The sequence below is a fragment of the Takifugu flavidus genome, chromosome 11, assembly GCF_003711565.1.
Source record: "Takifugu flavidus isolate HTHZ2018 chromosome 11, ASM371156v2, whole genome shotgun sequence".
NCBI classification, from domain to species: Eukaryota; Metazoa; Chordata; class Actinopteri; order Tetraodontiformes; family Tetraodontidae; genus Takifugu; species Takifugu flavidus.
In genome coordinates, this window is record NC_079530.1 from 6,394,587 (window position 1) to 6,412,509 (window position 17,923).

At 41.5% G+C, this 17,923-nt stretch overlaps 2 protein-coding genes, 1 long non-coding RNA gene and 11 other non-coding genes across 16 annotated transcripts in view; 2 read left to right on the top strand and 12 right to left on the bottom strand.

The window, feature by feature from the left end:
- The window catches only part of LOC130533483 (uncharacterized), an 18,005-nt gene extending 8,959 nt beyond the window's left edge, over positions 1–9,046 (top strand). For both annotated transcript variants that reach the window (XR_008952593.1, XR_008952592.1), the window contains 2 exons: positions 6,160–6,233; positions 6,562–9,046. This is a non-coding gene — a long non-coding RNA (uncharacterized LOC130533483). The remainder of the gene's footprint in view (positions 1–6,159; positions 6,234–6,561) is intronic.
- arhgef33 (Rho guanine nucleotide exchange factor (GEF) 33) overlaps positions 1–11,124 on the bottom strand; it is a 23,081-nt gene extending 11,957 nt beyond the window's left edge. The window contains exons 1-8 of the mRNA XM_057046928.1: positions 10,849–11,124; positions 9,168–9,211; positions 7,632–7,796; positions 6,909–7,030; positions 6,676–6,824; positions 6,496–6,600; positions 6,166–6,292; positions 5,619–5,751 (exon numbers count right to left, since the gene is read on the bottom strand). Coding sequence (XP_056902908.1) covers positions 5,619–5,751; positions 6,166–6,292; positions 6,496–6,600; positions 6,676–6,824; positions 6,909–7,030; positions 7,632–7,796; positions 9,168–9,211; positions 10,849–10,900 — 897 coding nt within the window. The 5' untranslated portion in view covers positions 10,901–11,124. The remainder of the gene's footprint in view (positions 1–5,618; positions 5,752–6,165; positions 6,293–6,495; positions 6,601–6,675; positions 6,825–6,908; positions 7,031–7,631; positions 7,797–9,167; positions 9,212–10,848) is intronic.
- Positions 98–169, bottom strand: trnap-ugg (transfer RNA proline (anticodon UGG)). Its single transcript has one exon. It is a non-coding gene; the product is annotated as a tRNA-Pro (tRNA).
- trnap-agg (transfer RNA proline (anticodon AGG)) lies at positions 634–705 on the bottom strand. The gene has a single exon. It is a non-coding gene; the product is annotated as a tRNA-Pro (tRNA).
- Positions 935–1,006, bottom strand: trnae-uuc (transfer RNA glutamic acid (anticodon UUC)). Its single transcript has one exon. It is a non-coding gene; the product is annotated as a tRNA-Glu (tRNA).
- Positions 1,370–1,441, bottom strand: trnap-ugg (transfer RNA proline (anticodon UGG)). Its single transcript has one exon. It is a non-coding gene; the product is annotated as a tRNA-Pro (tRNA).
- On the bottom strand, positions 1,908–1,979 carry trnap-agg (transfer RNA proline (anticodon AGG)). Its single transcript has one exon. It is a non-coding gene; the product is annotated as a tRNA-Pro (tRNA).
- Positions 2,642–2,713, bottom strand: trnap-ugg (transfer RNA proline (anticodon UGG)). The gene has a single exon. It is a non-coding gene; the product is annotated as a tRNA-Pro (tRNA).
- Positions 3,178–3,249, bottom strand: trnap-cgg (transfer RNA proline (anticodon CGG)). Its single transcript has one exon. It is a non-coding gene; the product is annotated as a tRNA-Pro (tRNA).
- trnap-ugg (transfer RNA proline (anticodon UGG)) lies at positions 3,917–3,988 on the bottom strand. The gene has a single exon. It is a non-coding gene; the product is annotated as a tRNA-Pro (tRNA).
- On the bottom strand, positions 4,455–4,526 carry trnap-cgg (transfer RNA proline (anticodon CGG)). Its single transcript has one exon. It is a non-coding gene; the product is annotated as a tRNA-Pro (tRNA).
- trnae-uuc (transfer RNA glutamic acid (anticodon UUC)) lies at positions 4,756–4,827 on the bottom strand. Its single transcript has one exon. It is a non-coding gene; the product is annotated as a tRNA-Glu (tRNA).
- Positions 5,191–5,262, bottom strand: trnap-cgg (transfer RNA proline (anticodon CGG)). The gene has a single exon. It is a non-coding gene; the product is annotated as a tRNA-Pro (tRNA).
- Positions 11,125–12,461: 1,337 nt separating the features above from the next.
- slc17a5 (solute carrier family 17 member 5) lies at positions 12,462–17,485 on the top strand. 2 transcript variants are annotated; one of them, XM_057047836.1, is made up of 11 exons: positions 12,462–12,711; positions 13,564–13,760; positions 13,908–14,141; positions 14,210–14,297; positions 14,475–14,561; positions 14,768–14,886; positions 15,078–15,239; positions 15,302–15,434; positions 15,512–15,659; positions 15,743–15,833; positions 16,640–17,485. In XM_057047836.1, exons 1-11 carry the CDS (start codon positions 12,618–12,620, stop codon positions 16,775–16,777), a joined length of 1,491 nt encoding a protein of 496 aa, XP_056903816.1. In that variant the 5' UTR covers positions 12,462–12,617; the 3' UTR covers positions 16,778–17,485. The 2 variants fall into 2 exon arrangements, with proteins under 2 accessions (XP_056903816.1, XP_056903817.1); XM_057047837.1 differs by having other exon boundaries at positions 12,710–12,841.
- The last annotated feature ends 438 nt before the right edge of the window (positions 17,486–17,923 follow it).

A 17,923-nucleotide genomic window follows, 5' to 3' on the forward strand; every position in this document is an offset into this window, starting at 1 on the left:
CAACAATATCTCATCTGCTCTCACAAAAGTTGTTGCATCCAACCATAACGAGCTTGGTAGTGACTTGAGTAACCCATCAAGCCAAGACTCAACTCCAGGGCTCGTCCGGGATTTGAACCCGGGACCTCTCGCACCCAAAGCGAGAATCATACTCCTAGACCAACGAGCCTTCGTTTGGCCTGAAAATTTTCTTTTTCTATTGCAACTACACCAGATTGCCTCATCGTGGAAAAAGCAGCATTTCTGACTTAAGCTGTGGTAGCAACCAAAGCATAATTGAACACAAGACTAGCATATATGGGCCATGACAACTCCACTTTTTGTCACAAGTGCTTGTTTGGGAGTTGAACTACACACTTGTTGCACCCCAAGCAAGAACCTCATTTTTCTTGCTTATGTTTAAGTTTCCTGACCGGGTATCAAACCTAGGTCCTGGTGGTGAAAGCTCCTAATAGTGACCACTAGACAACCAGGAACCACTTCATAGTTGCTTGTTTTTCATGCTTTACCATTTCAAATGACTGCCAAAAAGCTCATTTTGATTCTATTTTTGTCAGGCAACAGAAGTCATCCAACAAGCATGACTGTCTTCCTGTGGTCAAAAGGGAATAGGTTTTTTGAGTGCTCATGTAAGGGCTCGTCCGGGATTTGAACCCGGGACCTCTCGCACCCTAAGCGAGAATCATACTCCTAGACCAACGAGCCTTCGCTTGGCCTGAAGTTTTTCTTTTTCCATTTGCAACTACAACAGATTAGCTGATCCTGGAAAAAACAGCATTTTTGAATGTTGACCAGCAGGGACAGCAAACAAAACATAGCTCTTATGTTGGGCCATGACAACTCCACTTGTTATCACAAGTGCTTGTTTGGTGTCTGAACCAAATACTTCCTGCACCCGAAGCCGCACACTTCTTTTTTCCTGCCTGTGTTTAAATTCCCTGACTGGGAATCGAACCCAGGCCGCAGCGGTGAAAGCGCTGAATCCTGACCACTAGACCACCAGGGACCACTGGATGGTGTCTTCATGACAGTGTGATGATACTGCGGGCACTATTACTAGACCAATGAGTGTTGATGTGAGACTGTTTATAATGGTTTACCATTGTAAATGACTCCTAAATAAATCCATTTTGGTCCTATTTTTGTACAGACAGAGCAAGCTTCCAACAAGCTTGACTGTGTCGTCCTGTGGCAACACAGCGAAATGGTGTTCTTTGGCATCTCTTTCAATTTTCATCTTTTTTTCAGCCAAAGGTGCTTCTGTGAATGGCAATGCAACAATATCTCATCTGCTCTCACAAAAGTTGCATCCAACCATAATGAGCTTGGTAGTGACTTGAGTAACCCATCAATCCAAGACTCAACTCCAGGGCTCGTCCGGGATTTGAACCCGGGACCTCTCGCACCCAAAGCGAGAATCATACTCCTAGACCAACGAGCCTTCGTTTGGCCTGAAAATTTTCTTTTTCTATTTGCAACTACACCAGATTGCCTCATCGTGGAAAAAGCAGCATTTCTGACTTAAGCTGTGGTAGCAACCAACGCATAATTGAATACAAGACTAGCATATATGGACCATGACAACTCCACTTTTTGTCACAAGTGCTTGTTTGGGAGTTGAACTACACACTTGTTGCACCCCAAGCAAGAACCTCATTTTTCTTGCTAATGTTTAAGTTTCCTGACCGGGTATCAAACCTAGGTCCTGGTGGTGAAAGCTCCTAATAGTGACTACTAGACAACCAGGAACCACTTCATAGTTGCTTGTTTTTCATGCTTTACCATTTCAAATGACTGCCAAAAAGCTCATTTTGATTCTATTTTTGTCAGGCAACAGAAGTCATCCAACAAGCATGACTGTCTTCCTGTGGTCAAAAGGGAATAGGGTTTTTTGAGTGCTCATGTAAGGGCTCGTCCGGGATTTGAACCCGGGACCTCTCGCACCCTAAGCGAGAATCATACTCCTAGACCAACGAGCCTTCGCTTGGCCTGAAGTTTTTCTTTTTCCATTTGCAACTACAACAGATTAGCTGATCCTGGAAAAAACAGCATTTTTGAATGTTGACCAGCAGGGACAGCAAACAAAACATAGCTCTTATTTTGGGCCATGACAACTCCACTTGTTATCACAAGTGCTTGTTTGGAGTCTGAATCAAATACTTCCTGCACCCGAAGCGCACACTCTTTTTTTCCTGCCTGTGTTTAAATTCCCTGACTGGAATCGAACCTAGGCCGCAGCGGTGAAAGCGCTGAATCCTGACCACTAGACCACCAGGGACCACTGGATGGTGTCTTCATGACAGTGTGATGATACTGCGGGCACTATTACTAGACCAATGAGTGTTGATGTGAGACTGTTTATAATGGTTTACCATTGTAAATGACTCCCAAATAAATCCATTTTGGTCCTATTTTTGTACGGACAGAGCAAGCTTCCAACAAGCTTGACTGTGTCGTCCTGTGGCAACACAGCGAAATGGTGTTCTTTGGCATCTCTTTCAATTTTCATCTTTTTTTCAGCCAAAGGTGCTTCTGTGAATGGCAATGCAACAATATCTCATCTGCTCTCACAAAAGTTGCATCCAACCATAATGAGCTTGGTAGTGACTTGAGTAACCCATCAAGCCAAGACTCAACTCCAGGGCTCGTCCGGGATTTGAACCCGGGACCTCTCGCACCCAAAGCGAGAATCATACTCCTAGACCAACGAGCCTTCGTTTGGTTTGAAAATTTTCTTTTTCTATTTGCAACTACACCAGATTGCCTCATCGTGGAAAAAGCAGCATTTCTGACTTAAGCTGTGGTAGCAACCAAAGCATAATTGAACACAAGACTAGCATATATGGGCCATGACAACTCCACTTTTTGTCACAAGTGCTTGTTGGGAGTTGAACTACACACTTGTTGCACCCCAAGCAAGAACCTCATTTTTCTTGCTATGTTTAAGTTTCCTGACCGGGTATCAAACCTAGGTCCTGGTGGTGAAAGCTCCTAATAGTGACCACTAGACAACCAGGAACCACTTCATAGTTGCTTGTTTTTCATGCTTTACCATTTCAAATGACTGCCAAAAAGCTCATTTTGATTCTATTTTTGTCAGGCAACAGAAGTCATCCAACAAGCCTGACTGTCTTCCTGTGGTCAAAAGGGAATAGGGTTTTTTGAGTGCTCATGTAAGGGCTCGTCCGGGATTTGAACCCGGGACCTCTCGCACCCGAAGCGAGAATCATACTCCTAGACCAACGAGCCTTCGCTTGGCCTGAAGTTTTTCTTTTTCCATTTGCAACTACAACAGATTAGCTGATCCTGGAAAAAACAGCATTTTTGAATGTTGACCAGCAGGGACAGCAAACAAAACATAGCTCTTATGTTGGGCCATGACAACTCCACTTGTTATCACAAGTGCTTGTTTGGTGTCTGAACCAAATACTTCCTGCACCCGAAGCCGCACACTCTTTTTTTCCTGCCTGTGTTTAAATTCCCTGACTGGGAATCGAACCTAGGCCGCAGCGGTGAAGAAAGCGCTGAATCCTGACCACTAGACCACCAGGGACCGCTGGATGGTGTCTTCATGACAGTGTGATGATACTGCGGGCACTATTACTAGACCAATGAGTGTTGATGTGAGACTGTTTATAATGGTTTACCATTGTAAATGACTCCCAAATAAATCCATTTTGGTCCTATTTTTGTACGGACAGAGCAAGCTTCCAACAAGCTTGACTGTGTCGTCCTGTGGCAACACAGCGAAATGGTGTTCTTTGGCATCTCTTCCAATTTTCATCTTTTTTTCAGCCAAAGGTGCTTCTGTGAATGGCAATGCAACAATATCTCATCTGCTCTCACAAAAGTTGCATCCAACCATAATGAGCTTGGTAGTGACTTGAGTAACCCATCAAGCCAAGACTCAACTCCAGGGCTCGTCCGGGATTTGAACCCAGGACCTCTCGCACCCAAAGCGAGAATCATACTCCTAGACCAACGAGCCTTCGTTTGGCCTGAAAATTTTCTTTTTCTATTTGCAACTACACCAGATTGCCTCATCGTGGAAAAAGCAGCATTTCTGACTTAAGCTGTGGTAGCAACCAAAGCATAATTGAACACAAGACTAGCATATATGGGCCATGACAACTCCACTTTTTGTCACAAGTGCTTGTTTGGGAGTTGAACTACACACTTGTTGCACCCCAAGCAAGAACCTCATTTTTCTTGCTTATGTTTAAGTTTCCTGACCGGGTATCAAACCTAGGTCCTGGTGGTGAAAGCTCCTAATAGTGACCACTAGACAACCAGGAACCACTTCATAGTTGCTTGTTTTTCATGCTTTACCATTTCAAATGACTGCCAAAAAGCTCATTTTGATTCTATTTTTGTCAGGCAACAGAAGTCATCCAACAAGCCTGACTGTCTTCCTGTGGTCAAAAGGGAATAGGGTTTTTTGAGTGCTCATGTAAGGGCTCGTCCGGGATTTGAACCCGGGACCTCTCGCACCCGAAGCGAGAATCATACTCCTAGACCAACGAGCCTTCGCTTGGCCTGAAGTTTTTCTTTTTCCATTTGCAACTACAACAGATTAGCTGATCCTGGAAAAAACAGCATTTTTGAATGTTGACCAGCAGGGACAGCAAACAAAACATAGCTCTTATGTTGGGCCATGACAACTCCACTTGTTATCACAAGTGCTTGTTTGGTGTCTGAACCAAATACTTCCTGCACCCGAAGCCGCACACTCTTTTTTTCCTGCCTGTGTTTAAATTCCCTGACTGGGAATCGAACCTAGGCCGCAGCGGTGAAAGCGCTGAATCCTGACCACTAGACCACCAGGGACCACTGGATGGTGTCTTCATGACAGTGTGATGATACTGCGGGCACTATTACTAGACCAATGAGTGTTGATGTGAGACTGTTTATAATGGTTTACCATTGTAAATGACTCCCAAATAAATCCATTTTGGTCCTATTTTTGTACGGACAGAGCAAGCTTCCAACAAGCTTGACTGTGTCGTGCTGTGGCAACACAGCGAAATGGTGTTCTTTGGCATCTCTTCCAATTTTCATCTTTTTTTCAGCCAAAGGTGCTTCTGTGAATGGCAATGCAACAATATCTCATCTGCTCTCACAAAAGTTGCATCCAACCATAATGAGCTTGGTAGTGACTTGAGTAACCCATCAAGGCAAGAGTCAACTCCAGGGCTCGTCCGGGATTTGAACCCGGGACCTCTCGCACCCGAAGCGAGAATCATACTCCTAGACCAACGAGCCTTCGCTTGGCCTGTCCTGAAATTTTTTTTTTTTTCTATTTTCAACGACAACAGATTACCTGTTTCTGGAAAAAACAGCATTTTTGAATGTTGACAGCAGGGACTTAAGCAGTGGCAGCAAACACAACATAGCTGTTATGTTGGGCCATGACAACTCCACTTATTATCACAAGTGCTTGTCTGGTATCTAAACCAAATACTTCTTGCACCCAAAGCAAGAAGTTTGCCTACATTTAAATTCCCTGACTGGGAGTCGAACCCAGGCCGCAGCTGTGAAGCCGCAGGGCTGAATCCTGACCACGAGACCACCAGGGTTCTGCTCCAAATCTGCTCCATTATCATTTATCAAGTAGTTACCTCTTTGCTGGTGAGCCTCATGAAAACATCTCCCACAATGCTTTGCCACTGGCACTTGAGCACACGTTCCTGCAGTGTGTGCAGCAGCTCAAGGTGCTGCTGGATCAGGAACCTCAGAGAGCTGGGAAAAGGACTAAAGGGGCCGAGAGAAGAAGAAGATTATTGAAAGTTTTCTTTTTTTCTTTTATATTCTTTTACAAATGGTAAAAACAGAGATCCCCTGAAATGTTAAAGCTTCATGATGACTGACATTTTCAGCAGACCTTTTGCTGATTGTGAACATGTGTCCAAGATAAACAGTGATTATATTAGCTACCTGCATGGAGTCACTGGTGTTTATTTGATTTACTGTTCTCGTATCACTGCGAGAACCCTCAAATTAGATCTGCAGCCACATCTGGAATGTACAGTTTCAGTGTGGATTTCCTGTTCATATGAACGCAACAGAGACAATTTTATAGATGTAGATTTTTTCCTCACATCTGTCTACGATAATATCCTACGGTTTACAGAAGTTAACTCTGTGCTTCCTCATCTGCAGGCTCACCGTTTATCTTTGCAGGAAAAAGCTTCGGATCCGTTAAAGGAGATGTTGGCCTTCAGTAACAGAGACAGGTGAGACACGTAAACTCTCTCTGACTCTAGCAGCTCCAGAGCCACCCTCTGCCTCTTATCTGCACACAAAATCATGCTTCAAGTTGAAACTATTTTTTGTGATGATTGATTTCGGGCACAGAAAAAGGTTTGAGACATTTTTCTTGCATTAAAAAAAAATACACCATTTCCCTGTTCCCTTGTGTCCAATTAAGTCTTAATAAGAACAGCATTTAAAGGAGCCAGAGCAGTAGTTGGAACATCTGTATAACTCCTCTCTTACTGGTCTCAATGCTGGATGCATCTATGTCTCTGCTGCTTCTTCTCTCTCCCCACGATGGAAATTTAGACGGACAACTTCTGGGATCCTCCTGCTCAGAGATAGAAGCTGAATACACACAACATGGCCGTGAGAACATGAACCAGAAAGATGGGCAGAAGACAGACGATCAGGCCGGCTCACTTTGTGTAGATGTGGAGCTCCTCTGTGTGGACTCGCTGTGTGGAAGGCTGGAAAAGAGGTGCTGGATGACACCAAGATCTGTCTGGCTGGGCTCACCAACGTGATCATCGCCCAGCGGCATTAGCACATCTGCTGTGGAGCACTTTCTCCTTTGAAAGTAGACAGCAGAGGACCATTCACCATCAATAGACTGGAATAAACAAGATGTATTAAATCTTGTATTTCAGCCCTACCGGTGCTGAACTGAAATTATATCTTTGCTGTTCTCCAATTGCAAGTGTTCTATTGTCTTCTGCACCTCCCTCTGTCTGCTGGAAATGTCCTTTATGTGGAACAAGGCCACATTCAGCTCCTCCTGAGAGCAGATTATACCAGTAACTGTATTAGTTTTGCTGCTCCTAAACTACTAGGTCCATTCGTCCATCTATTGACCGCCACTGGTTCCTAATCAGGGTCACAGGGAGCTGCTCCCAGCAGTCAATACAGTTACCGATCCACTGCAGATTAAACGCTTGTATGAAAAAACAAGATTTAACTACTTGTAAGATTTATGGGACCGAATGAAAGCAGTGGAAATAAGCTTGCTGTAACATATCAGATATGTGCATCATCAATAATGGGATCCACACATTTAATTTGCTGCTGGAATCTTGAGTTCATGTGAAGCCTTCTGGAGAAAAGGCAAAACATCTTCAAGAAGACCTTAAAAAGTCCAGTCAACTCAAAGGTCCTATATAATTTCCACAGTTTTACAGTATTGGCCAGATGAATAATGATTACATTTCCTCCAACTAATGAGCTACATCCTATCAGAGAGTTGCCCTCTTATTTAATAATATAATTTGTTACAGCATCAACAGAGTTCCAGTCAGATGCTCCAAATTATGTTAATGTTGAGGAGCCTCTCTGCCCCAGAGAGCATTAAAAAAAAAGTGTGTACGTGTGTTTTCCACCACCTTAAATGTGTTAAGGGAGTTTTTGAGGCCCATTATCTTGTCATCCACTTCAGTCAGGTGAGCCTGTAATTTCTCCTCCTGACCGTTGTCCCTCTGACGCAGCTCAGACAGTTCCATCAGGGCAGCGTGGAGCCCCTCGCGGAGCTCACCCACCAGGCTCTGTAGCTTTGTTGCAAGAAGACAACTGCTTCATTAGGTTACAGTTTATTTATGTTATTATTTTTTTTAACAAGCCTTCTTTAAGGGCTAATATCTGAATCTGTGCATGCTAGCATGAGCCAGCTAACAGCAGCTGCCTGTTGTCCAATCTCTCCATCTCTCTCTCTTGCTAGTTCACTCTCTCTGTCATGTGAAAGGCATCAGACAGCCTGAATAGAGCATCTATTCTGTTTAGTTTTCATGCCTTCTAACTAATGATTCTAACAAGCCTTTATACTCACACAGCATCTGTATGATTCTTCATAACAGTCTGTGGTTGATTTCTTTGAACAGTGTGAAACCTTAATCTTACAAGTGATCTATTTAAATTATAAAACAGCATTGTTTTCTTAACTGATAAGCTATTATGACAGTGGTGCTGTGAGGCTGCAAAGGCAAAATCTGAAGCACTGCCAACATAGATAGGTTAGATGGATATTATGAATACCACATTTGCATAAAAGAAAGAAAGGAAAAATGTAGACATCTTAATATAATTTGGTCTCTCAGCGAGCAGTCTATTGCTGAATGTGCTTATCAAAGGTCATGAGATGGAGTCCAAATTAAAGCCCATTATGTGAGAAAGGTTTTTTCTATGCATCTACATCTATCCACATTTCTGCAACATTTCTACACTTGCAACTATGCCAGACTTTTTTTTTTCTTCTTAAACTCTAACACGTATTTACTGGTACATATTTACAGATTTTTGTCACAACAGAAACAAAAACTAAAGATGTCCGTGTCACCCACATGCTGTGTTGATTTTTACAACTATTTTTTACACCTCACTTCCGAAAATGCTAGAATGTTGGACTTTTTATTTTTCATTAGAAGGATGCTGATATTGTGTTCAAGGTTTCAGTCCTAAACTACATCATCTGTCCAGTAAAGATTTGATATGTTGTGCTGCTCCACTTTAGGGTCCCAGGATCACATCAATGTGTGGTTAAGAGATTTTTGCCTTTAAAACTCTAATCTGAATGTTTCAAATGCAAACTGCAGCTAATAGTTGTGTCAGAGTAAAGTTTTGTTTGATAAAAGCCTTTAAATTTTTTTTAAATAATTGGACAAAGTGGCGTTATTGATGCTAATTCACAATTCAATATATTTGTTACATTTACAGAGAAATAAAGTGATTAAATAACAAACAAAAATGTCCCACACTGTTACTAAAACTAAACTGTCTAAATAAAGCTGCTGCTGTAAAGATTGAACCCCCAGTAAAAGTCTCAGGCATTTCAGCAGCGTGTGTGAATTTCCTTCATTGTGGGTTTGGAGTTTTCCAAACAGAATAAGAGTCTGAGTTCAGGGTTGAAAACAAAAATAACTGCTCACCATTGTGATCTCCAGGATCGGCTCATCCACATTTTCCTCTTTACCTAAATGGAAAAAGAAAAAACTTGATAGATTTTATACACTTATACACTGCGATACACTTACGTCATAAATTTAATATTTATATATATATATGTGTGTGTGTGTGTGTATATATATATATATATATATATATATATATATACAGTATATATGGGACCAGCAAAAACCATATTTACTGGTAGAGGTGGTCACTAATTGGAGGCATGTAGGTAGGTGTGTGTGTGTGTGTGTGTGTGTGTGTGTGTGTGTGTGTGTGTGTGTGTGTGTGTGTGTGTGTGTGTGTGTGTGCGAATAACATTTTCATAATTGTGGACATCATAGTTTGTTTCCTGCATGATGATCACGGATTAGTCAGACTCATGTTTTATATTATGTTAGCGATTGTTAACTGAATGCTAAAAGTAAAGACACTTCATGTGGTCAATGAACTGAATGGATGGATAAAACTAAGCAGTTGCAGAGTTCTATGAGACAAATGTGGGCCTGAAAACATAATGATCAATCAATAATTCACACTTTGATTTGTTATGTCTCACCAATCTTGGACATGCGCATGTCTCCGATGGAATGCTCAACGATAGCATGTAAATCACATCAAGGCAGCTTTGTGATCCAAGTTTTCTATAAACAGTTTCCTGTGTCATTCCCTCCATGGGGGGGGGCTTCATAAATAAGGCATTATTATGTCATTCTTGTTCATTTAAAAGTTAAGTTCTACAGTATGAATTGAAAATTCATTTATACATACTCAACATTTTGACAGATTTCATGTTAAATTCTGTGTAATTCATCAGAAGAATCCTGCCGAATAATCACTGGGGTGTAAATGTCACCCACTGACACTGCTGTGTCATTCACAGAGGGCCGATTAAAATGGTGCTTAACATATATTATCATGCATAATTGACAGCACAAGCAGGAACGTGATCACTGTGAAAGAGCAAAACCAGGAATATGCAGGAGCCAACAACTGAGTCTTTGTCCACAAGGATCCAACTGTGACATATTTCCACTCGGATTTATGCTGATTGGTCTCAGTTATTACAGGCCATCGAGATGTGGAGCAGGAGTGGCCAGAATGTCCTCTGGTTTAGTATAAATCTGATAAGTGATGAGAACCCAGCAAAAACAACAAGAAAGAACACATGATGATTGATTTCCAGCAGTCAGGTGGTTTTTAAATCCGGTTCAAATGACTTCTTCAAACACTGAGTTCATTGAATCCCCATCCACCCGAGCCTGATATGATTGATCACTTTCAGTCGTTCCAAGTATGGCTTAAGATGAAATAAAGATGCAAGTAAAACCAAAGTGTCAGATGATGTATTGTTTGGTTCATACCTGCATAAGCTGAACTATTTGGTGTGTTCTGATCCTGTGGTCGCTGATGTTATCTCCTGCTGCCTGCATCTCTGCAGGGTAAGTCATCTTTTTAATGCTCAGCAATGGAGACTAGACACCCCAACAGAGTGGGGGGGTAACCTCTCACTATAAAATGACTATTGGAACCAAAGAACAACTGAATCCATAAACACGATAACATCTGTTAGTAGCCAAGCAGAACCCGAATACTGAAACCATATGTTACAATTTCTGTTCAAAATGTTCAAGAAAGTGTTCAAGAAAACACCTGTTTTACCTTTGGAGCTAGCATCCATGTTGTCTCCTGTGTCTGTTTTGTCATTCTCCATGTTTAAGTATCCTGTTAGGTGCAGTACAGTCAATCCAATCCTGGAGTTTGTATCTCAGGATGGCTTCAGTCAGTACCGCTGTCTTGCTCCTCCCTACTGAACCACCCATGGCCCATGTGGGACCACTCACTTTGTGCTCTCAAGAGCATGTGAGTCCTATGATTGCCCTGATGAACAATAACACCCTTGTCTCCTGAGACTAGAAGGGCAGCTGAGAACTATCAAAAGTGGGAGAGAAGGAGAAGGAAAGAGGTTAGTCCTGGAGATTTTGCCTAAAGCTACTGTCAATTATTATGCTGTATTTAAGGTGTGTCCAACTGTTGGTGTCCAAACAGGGGTGCAGCTCTGTGGTTCCTACAAACTTTTTACAAATAGTTTAGTTTACAAACGTTTCCTTCTATGTGCAATAATTTGCAATCATTTTATCTGGAAATTTGCTCCAAACACCATCAGCAGCCAGCTCATTATTTCTCCTTTTCATCTTTCATGGCTGTATATGTCTGTTGCATAAAACTACATGTGACTTTAGGTTTATACAACTCAAGCTTGTTGATATTGATGGGCAGGTCAGAGGTTTGACTTACCCACTGAGACTGTGTTGACACACATGACTGGATCATGTGAAATATTTTATGGATATGATCAACCAGAACAGGCTTGGATGCACTTAATGTCTCTGTCACATCGGCTGTTTCACAACTTGGACGTGCTCAATGAACCCGAGATGGTGCATTTCTTCATGGCCCGTTCACACACACACATTAAACTGACAAAGGTTTTACACCAAGTGGAAGAAAACGTAAAAACAGAGAACCTGTAACAACTTCAACTGTATGGACAGCTTTCTAATACAGAGAGTATGACCTAAAATATCATGAACGAGCTATTGCTTTGAGGCTAATATGATTAGTTAGACCTGTGATCCTGATGGCAGAGGAATTGGAGCGTGTTTGTTTGATTTTAGTAATGAGCTGTGGGTAACACAAGTTTAATTTAGTACCATTTTAAATCTTTCCTGGTCAACACTGATATTATGCCTGTCAATATGTGGCCACAAACTATCTGATGTAAATGTATACGAGCAGCAATGTAATTACATTATTTTCTCTGGTGTCATTTCATTCCCTTACAGACATAAACAATAGTCCCCTGTCAGGAGCTACTGCTCTGTTGCTTCTCAGAACTCCTTTGTTCTGAATTTTTCAATATTCAAGCAACCAACAAGAGGTGTAAGATTATTTTTTGGTAAGTTATAAGAATCTTTCAAATCGTTTTTAGAAAATGAGGGATTGACTATTTCTGGTTGCAGTGGTATGTACACAAAAAGGTGAGAATATTGCCAAATAACGTAGAAAGTATAGTGTAAAAAGGTACATTTTAACGTGGAAATATCGAAAAATTTCGACATTTCTCCCTCTGTACTGACAGAAATGTACTTCCGTGTTCGGCGTATGTGATTTTAGGCCAATAGGAACGCCTTAAAACTAGCCAATCACAGTAGAGGATTTTCGGTCAATCCCGGCAGGCGATACATGGGCGGGACCTGTCAGTGGTCCAGTTTTGTATTTCCGGTCCCGTGGTTGTCATCTGGCGGAAGTCGGCAAAATTATGTCAATGCAAAAATAAACAGATCCAGCTGGAGGATAGTTTCTCTGAGGCTCGTTTAGTTATATGTTTTTAAAAGTAGCATAGTCGACACATTAAACGGTCTTAGTAAATGGAGCCTTACGAGTCGGACATGGAAGGAGACGAACAGGACACTCCGCTGCTTCCAGAGGCACACCGAGAAAAACATCAGACAGTCCACAAAGGTGATTTATTAAAATTAAGTCGAGTGCAAAAAGATATGCAGAGTGTTGGTAGCTAAAGGGAAATCTTTGCATGGTTCAGTGTGCATGTGATTAGACAAAATGTATTCATGGTTTGAAGACAAGCAAGCTGGTTTAGCTACGTACAAAACTTCATTTCTTGGGGGAGGTTAGTGTAAATAGTGCACGTATGCTTACACACCAACGGAATTATCACCCTCTGTCCTCTTGACATGTGTCTTAATTCAAACTTAAGGGGGCCCCGATACCAAAACTGAGTTTAATATTCTCATATTAAGTTACATTTCCCTCCAAAATCTAAATACGGACATGTGCTTGTTTGCTGAAGCTCCAGGTTTTTCCTCCCAGTGCACATGGTACTTAGTGTTACTGTCAGAGTCAACATAGAACAGACACCATCATGTCACGCTATGGTAGCTATTTCTTTCCATCATTCTTTGTCTTTTCAGCTGTATATTGGATTAAAATTGTCCGAGTAATTACAGGTAGAAGCAGCTTATTTATCTTTCTCAATGTAGCCTTTTATTGTGGCTGCAGGTTTGTATTAGTTTCGATAAGTCTTTGCCTCTATTGCTATAAACGCAGATATTCTTATGAAGCTGCAACCTCACAGGTTACTTATAAACCTACCTAAGGCTTCCTTTTTTTTAGTCAATCAACCAAGTCAGTAACCTGATAATAAATTATATTGACAGGCTGTCTATATTTGCAATTAAATCTATAGGACGGAAAACATACAGGCGATGTCATCTAATCAAACATGTTATTCAACTGGAATCACATGATGCAATTTGTTAAACCGGGTTTACTGCTTTTCCTTCTTTTTCTCTGTAGCGGCAGTTTGCTGCTCCTCACGATACGGTCTGGCATTGCTCTCCTGTTATGCCTTCTTTGTGGTCTACAGTTTGAGGGTTAACCTTAGCGTTGCCATGGTGGAAATGCTTAACAACACTCAGAAGTCCAGCACTAACCACAGCGGCTCGTTGTGTCCTGCACACAACAGCCCCGAGCGGCCAAAACACAACCAAACAGTGAGTTAGAAAGTGCCCACTGAAAGGACTCACATAGTTACTTCCATAACTGTTTATGTGACATGTGATCATTTAATCAGGAATAAAAACAACCATGTTTTGTGCATGTATTTCTCAGATAGTGAAATGTCTTTCCCTTCATCATAGGCCAGCATGTACGACTGGGACTCTGAGACCCAGGGTTGGATCTTGGGTGCCTTCTTCTATGGTTATATCTTGACACAGATCCCTGGAGGCTACCTGGCCAGCCGCTGTGGACCCAAGTGGCTCTTGGGACTTGGAGTCCTGGGAACGGTACTTTTTACACTGCTAACACCCCTGGCGGCCAATTTAGGTGCAAATTACCTCTTCGCTGTTCGGGTGTTTGAAGGAATTGGAGAGGTAGGCAATCATGGATGTTTCTCTTTGACCAGTGTCTCTACCAGATGTAGTGATTCTGTCATATTCAGGGAGTCACATATCCTGCCATGTACACCATGTGGGCAGCATGGGCCCCACCTCTGGAGAGGAGTCGACTGTTCTCCATTTCCTATATCGGTATGTCTTTCAGACACAAGAACAGTCTAAATTCAAGATCTTTTCAGTATCAGTCTCTTGAAGTCTTTGGATTATGGCCCAACATGCTATGAATTTACTATGTTATGTTATTACTAATGAAAAGGGCCAGATGACGATCACGAATATTGATTTTTGCCTTATTTGTTTTTGCATCAGGAGGCCAACTAGGGACGGTCATTGCTCTTCCTCTATCAGGTGAAATCTGCTTCTACCTGGATTGGACCTACGTGTTCTATATATTTGGTAATGAGTTTTACAACTCTACTTTTGTAATGTTGGCATTCCAGCTAAGCAATGGCACAGAGTAGTTACGCTGCTCCGGCTTTTCCTCATCCTCTGCTGCTGGGTAGAGTTATATCAGCACTTAATTGAATGCATATCTGAGGCTGTCTTCTGAGGAACCTGGTTTCACTGTAACATGTTGCTTCTGTGATTTCACATTTGTCCAGGAGCAATCGGCTTGTTCTGGTTCATCTTGTGGTCTTTTCTGGCCTTTGACAGTCCAAATACTCACCCTCGGATATCGGAAGAGGAGAGAATTTATATTAATGCATCTCTGAAGGATGAGGTGATGTAGAAACAACAACAATGTAAAAGTTTTTTTTTTTCCTAAATAAAGGTGTGCTGAAGATTTTAAGAAACACTTATAACCTTTCCTAATGCTCTGTTTTTGTTTGATGCATTTGTAAAAACCCCAAAACTTTAAAATGCTGCAGAGGCCATAACACTGCATTCTATATTCTGCCTCACTCGTTATAGCTGGCTGTCTCCACAAATAACATCCCATGGCGGGCCATAGTGACATCCAGGCCACTCTGGGCCATTGTTGTGGCTCACTTTTCCTTCAACTGGTCCTTCTACACCCTCCTGACGCTGCTACCAACCTACATGAATGATATTCTTGGATTCAGCATCCAGCAGGTGGGAGATCCTGCAGGTTCTGTGTCTGGATACATTTTTAATACTGCCCCTGTCCTCAATAGAATGGGATGCTGTCAGCCCTACCTTACCTCGGCTGCAGCATAGTTGCGGTTTTGGCTGGCCAGTTTGCCGATTACCTTCGGGAAACTTGCCTCTACTCCACCATCCGTGTCAGGAAGGCCTTCACCATCGTGGGTAAGTCTTTTGTCATTGGGAAAGACTTGGTTTTCTGTCTGATCAGTGTAGTCACTGTTAATGCTTGGTTTCTGTAGGCATGCTTTTCCCAGCACTGTTTCTAGTGGCAACAGGTTACACAGGCTGTAACTACATCTTGGCTATAACCTTCCTCACCCTCTCTTCTTCTCTGGGTGGAGTGGCTTCATCTGGTTTCAACATCAACCACCTTGATATTGCACCTTCGTAAGGATTAGCAAACGCTTTTCTTTCTCTACCTGTAACTGACTTTCCTTTGAAAGCCTACAACACTGAATTTGTGTTTGTAGGTATGCCGGCATTCTCTTGTCTATCACCAACACCTTTGCTACTATTCCTGGCATGGTAGGACCAGTCATAGGTAGAGGACTCACCCGCCATGTAAGAAAATCATTGCATGATTCAGTGTACATAGTGATCAGTTAGATATATATATATATATTTTTAAAACTACTTTGTTATCACCGCGTGACCGCCAATTGATTTTAGCAAAAACTTTTATTTCCTGTCCCCCGCTATGTAGTTCAGGATTTAAATCTTGCCACCAGGTGGCGACGTTGGTTCACTTTCTAATTTAAGGGGAAAAAGTCATGTCTGCCGTCTTTTATGATAAGGACATAATTCTCTTTGGGTTTGGTGATATAATGTGTGAACATGTAGTTCTGTGTTATAGTCATTGGAACCATTTTTCAATTTTAAAATAAATTGTTCCTAGAGGTACTCTATTGTCAACGTTGATTATAATGGAATAGAAAAAAACCATGGTTCCGCATCATGATGCTGTTCTATTCTGAATTAGTTGCCGTTACTATTTTGTTCAGCGACACCAGCGTACTGTCAAATTCCCATTTAATTTCTCCGAAAATAAATATTGTCAGGATTAGTTATAGAGGCAAATGCTTTAATAGTTCATTACAGGTTATGCACTCACAAATAATAAAGGATTATAAATTACAGTCACGAGGGCAGATTGTGTGATTAAGAGATAATAGACAAGGAAGCCAAAAATAAATCTTGAAATATTTATATCCAGGCAGAGCAGAAGAAAAGCTCAAAATTGGGCATGAAAATGATTCCTTGACAGAATGTTTTTGGTTTTAACACGGCTCATTACTTTGACAGTAGGCAGGTGAAATCTTAAATCCTCTGTTTTCTATTTATCTATTTGTTGTGCTGAATATTTCCAGAACACTCTCGAAGAATGGCAGTCCGTGTTTTACATCGCTGCTGCCATCAATGTGCTGGGAGCATTGGTCTACACCCTATTTGGTGAAGGAAAGGTGCAGCCCTGGGCCATCCGCACGTCCTCCAGTCATGGAAAATAAGGCTGTGTCACAGTCAAAGCTGGAGGTTTGAAAGCAGCAGAGATGTTTGCTGCCACTAACAGAAAGGGAAAACAGCCAGTTCAGTACTGACTAATGTGTTTGCTGTCAAACCCCCCCAAATATATCAGGTGAGCCAGGTCTTTTCTTACTGGTGGGATTTACCAGTTGCACTGGAGTCTGAGCCAATATTAGTAAACCTTTCTTTATAGCACTTGATTCAAAAAGGAACATTTAGTCATACAATCTCAGCATGTCCGTTAAATTTACGAACTAGTTTTCCACCATTAACCTGTTTGCATATTAAGCATTTAAACCAGTGTGAGGGTGAACTTAATGGGACTGGTTCACCCGCTGCACAGAAGTTTACAGAGTGAAGTAGGCCATTGAAGAGGGACTTTGACGGACTTTCCTGTTCGTACTTTCAGGGATTCTTTTTTTAGAGCAATGTGTCAGTTCATTTTATTTTATCTTATTTTTAGCTGTATTTATAGATGAGAGCAAGATTATGGCCAACTCCTTTTTTTGGATAGGTTTTACAATTGAACTTATAATTTCTGTCACCAATGATCATTTTACTTAAAATTTCAACGTGCCTTATTTTTTTACAATTGTACTGTTTTTAAAGACTGAATGAGCTTTTTTGAATCACTTTGAACTTTCAGACATTCCTGACATGTATTGTGAGTATAAACCTCCCATGAAACTGGACATACTGGTGTGTTTTCTTATTTATCACATTGCAGCGTTGATGACAGTTATGGTCAGTAGTGTTTGACGTCTCAATCTTAAATATGTCAGATTTGAAGGACATTGTCTGATTCAGACAAGGATTGGTTCATTAGTTACGAGTTATTTTCAATTTTAAAAACACAGAAATATTTGTGAAAGTGAAAAACAATCTGACCTAATAAAGACGCAGATCTGGGGTTGATAATTAGACAAACGTCTATCGCAACCGGATTGATATTAATTATGGGAAGGCTTTCTATTTTCATTTTCAAAATATAATGTAGTCACAGTCGCCATCCCGCACTTTCCTCCGCAGTCCCGCATTTTAAGAAAGAGGCGCACTGAAAACTTCTGTCGGGATGTGCGTGCGGAGCAGTTTCATAATGCGAAAGGCCATCATGACGTCATTCTGATCAC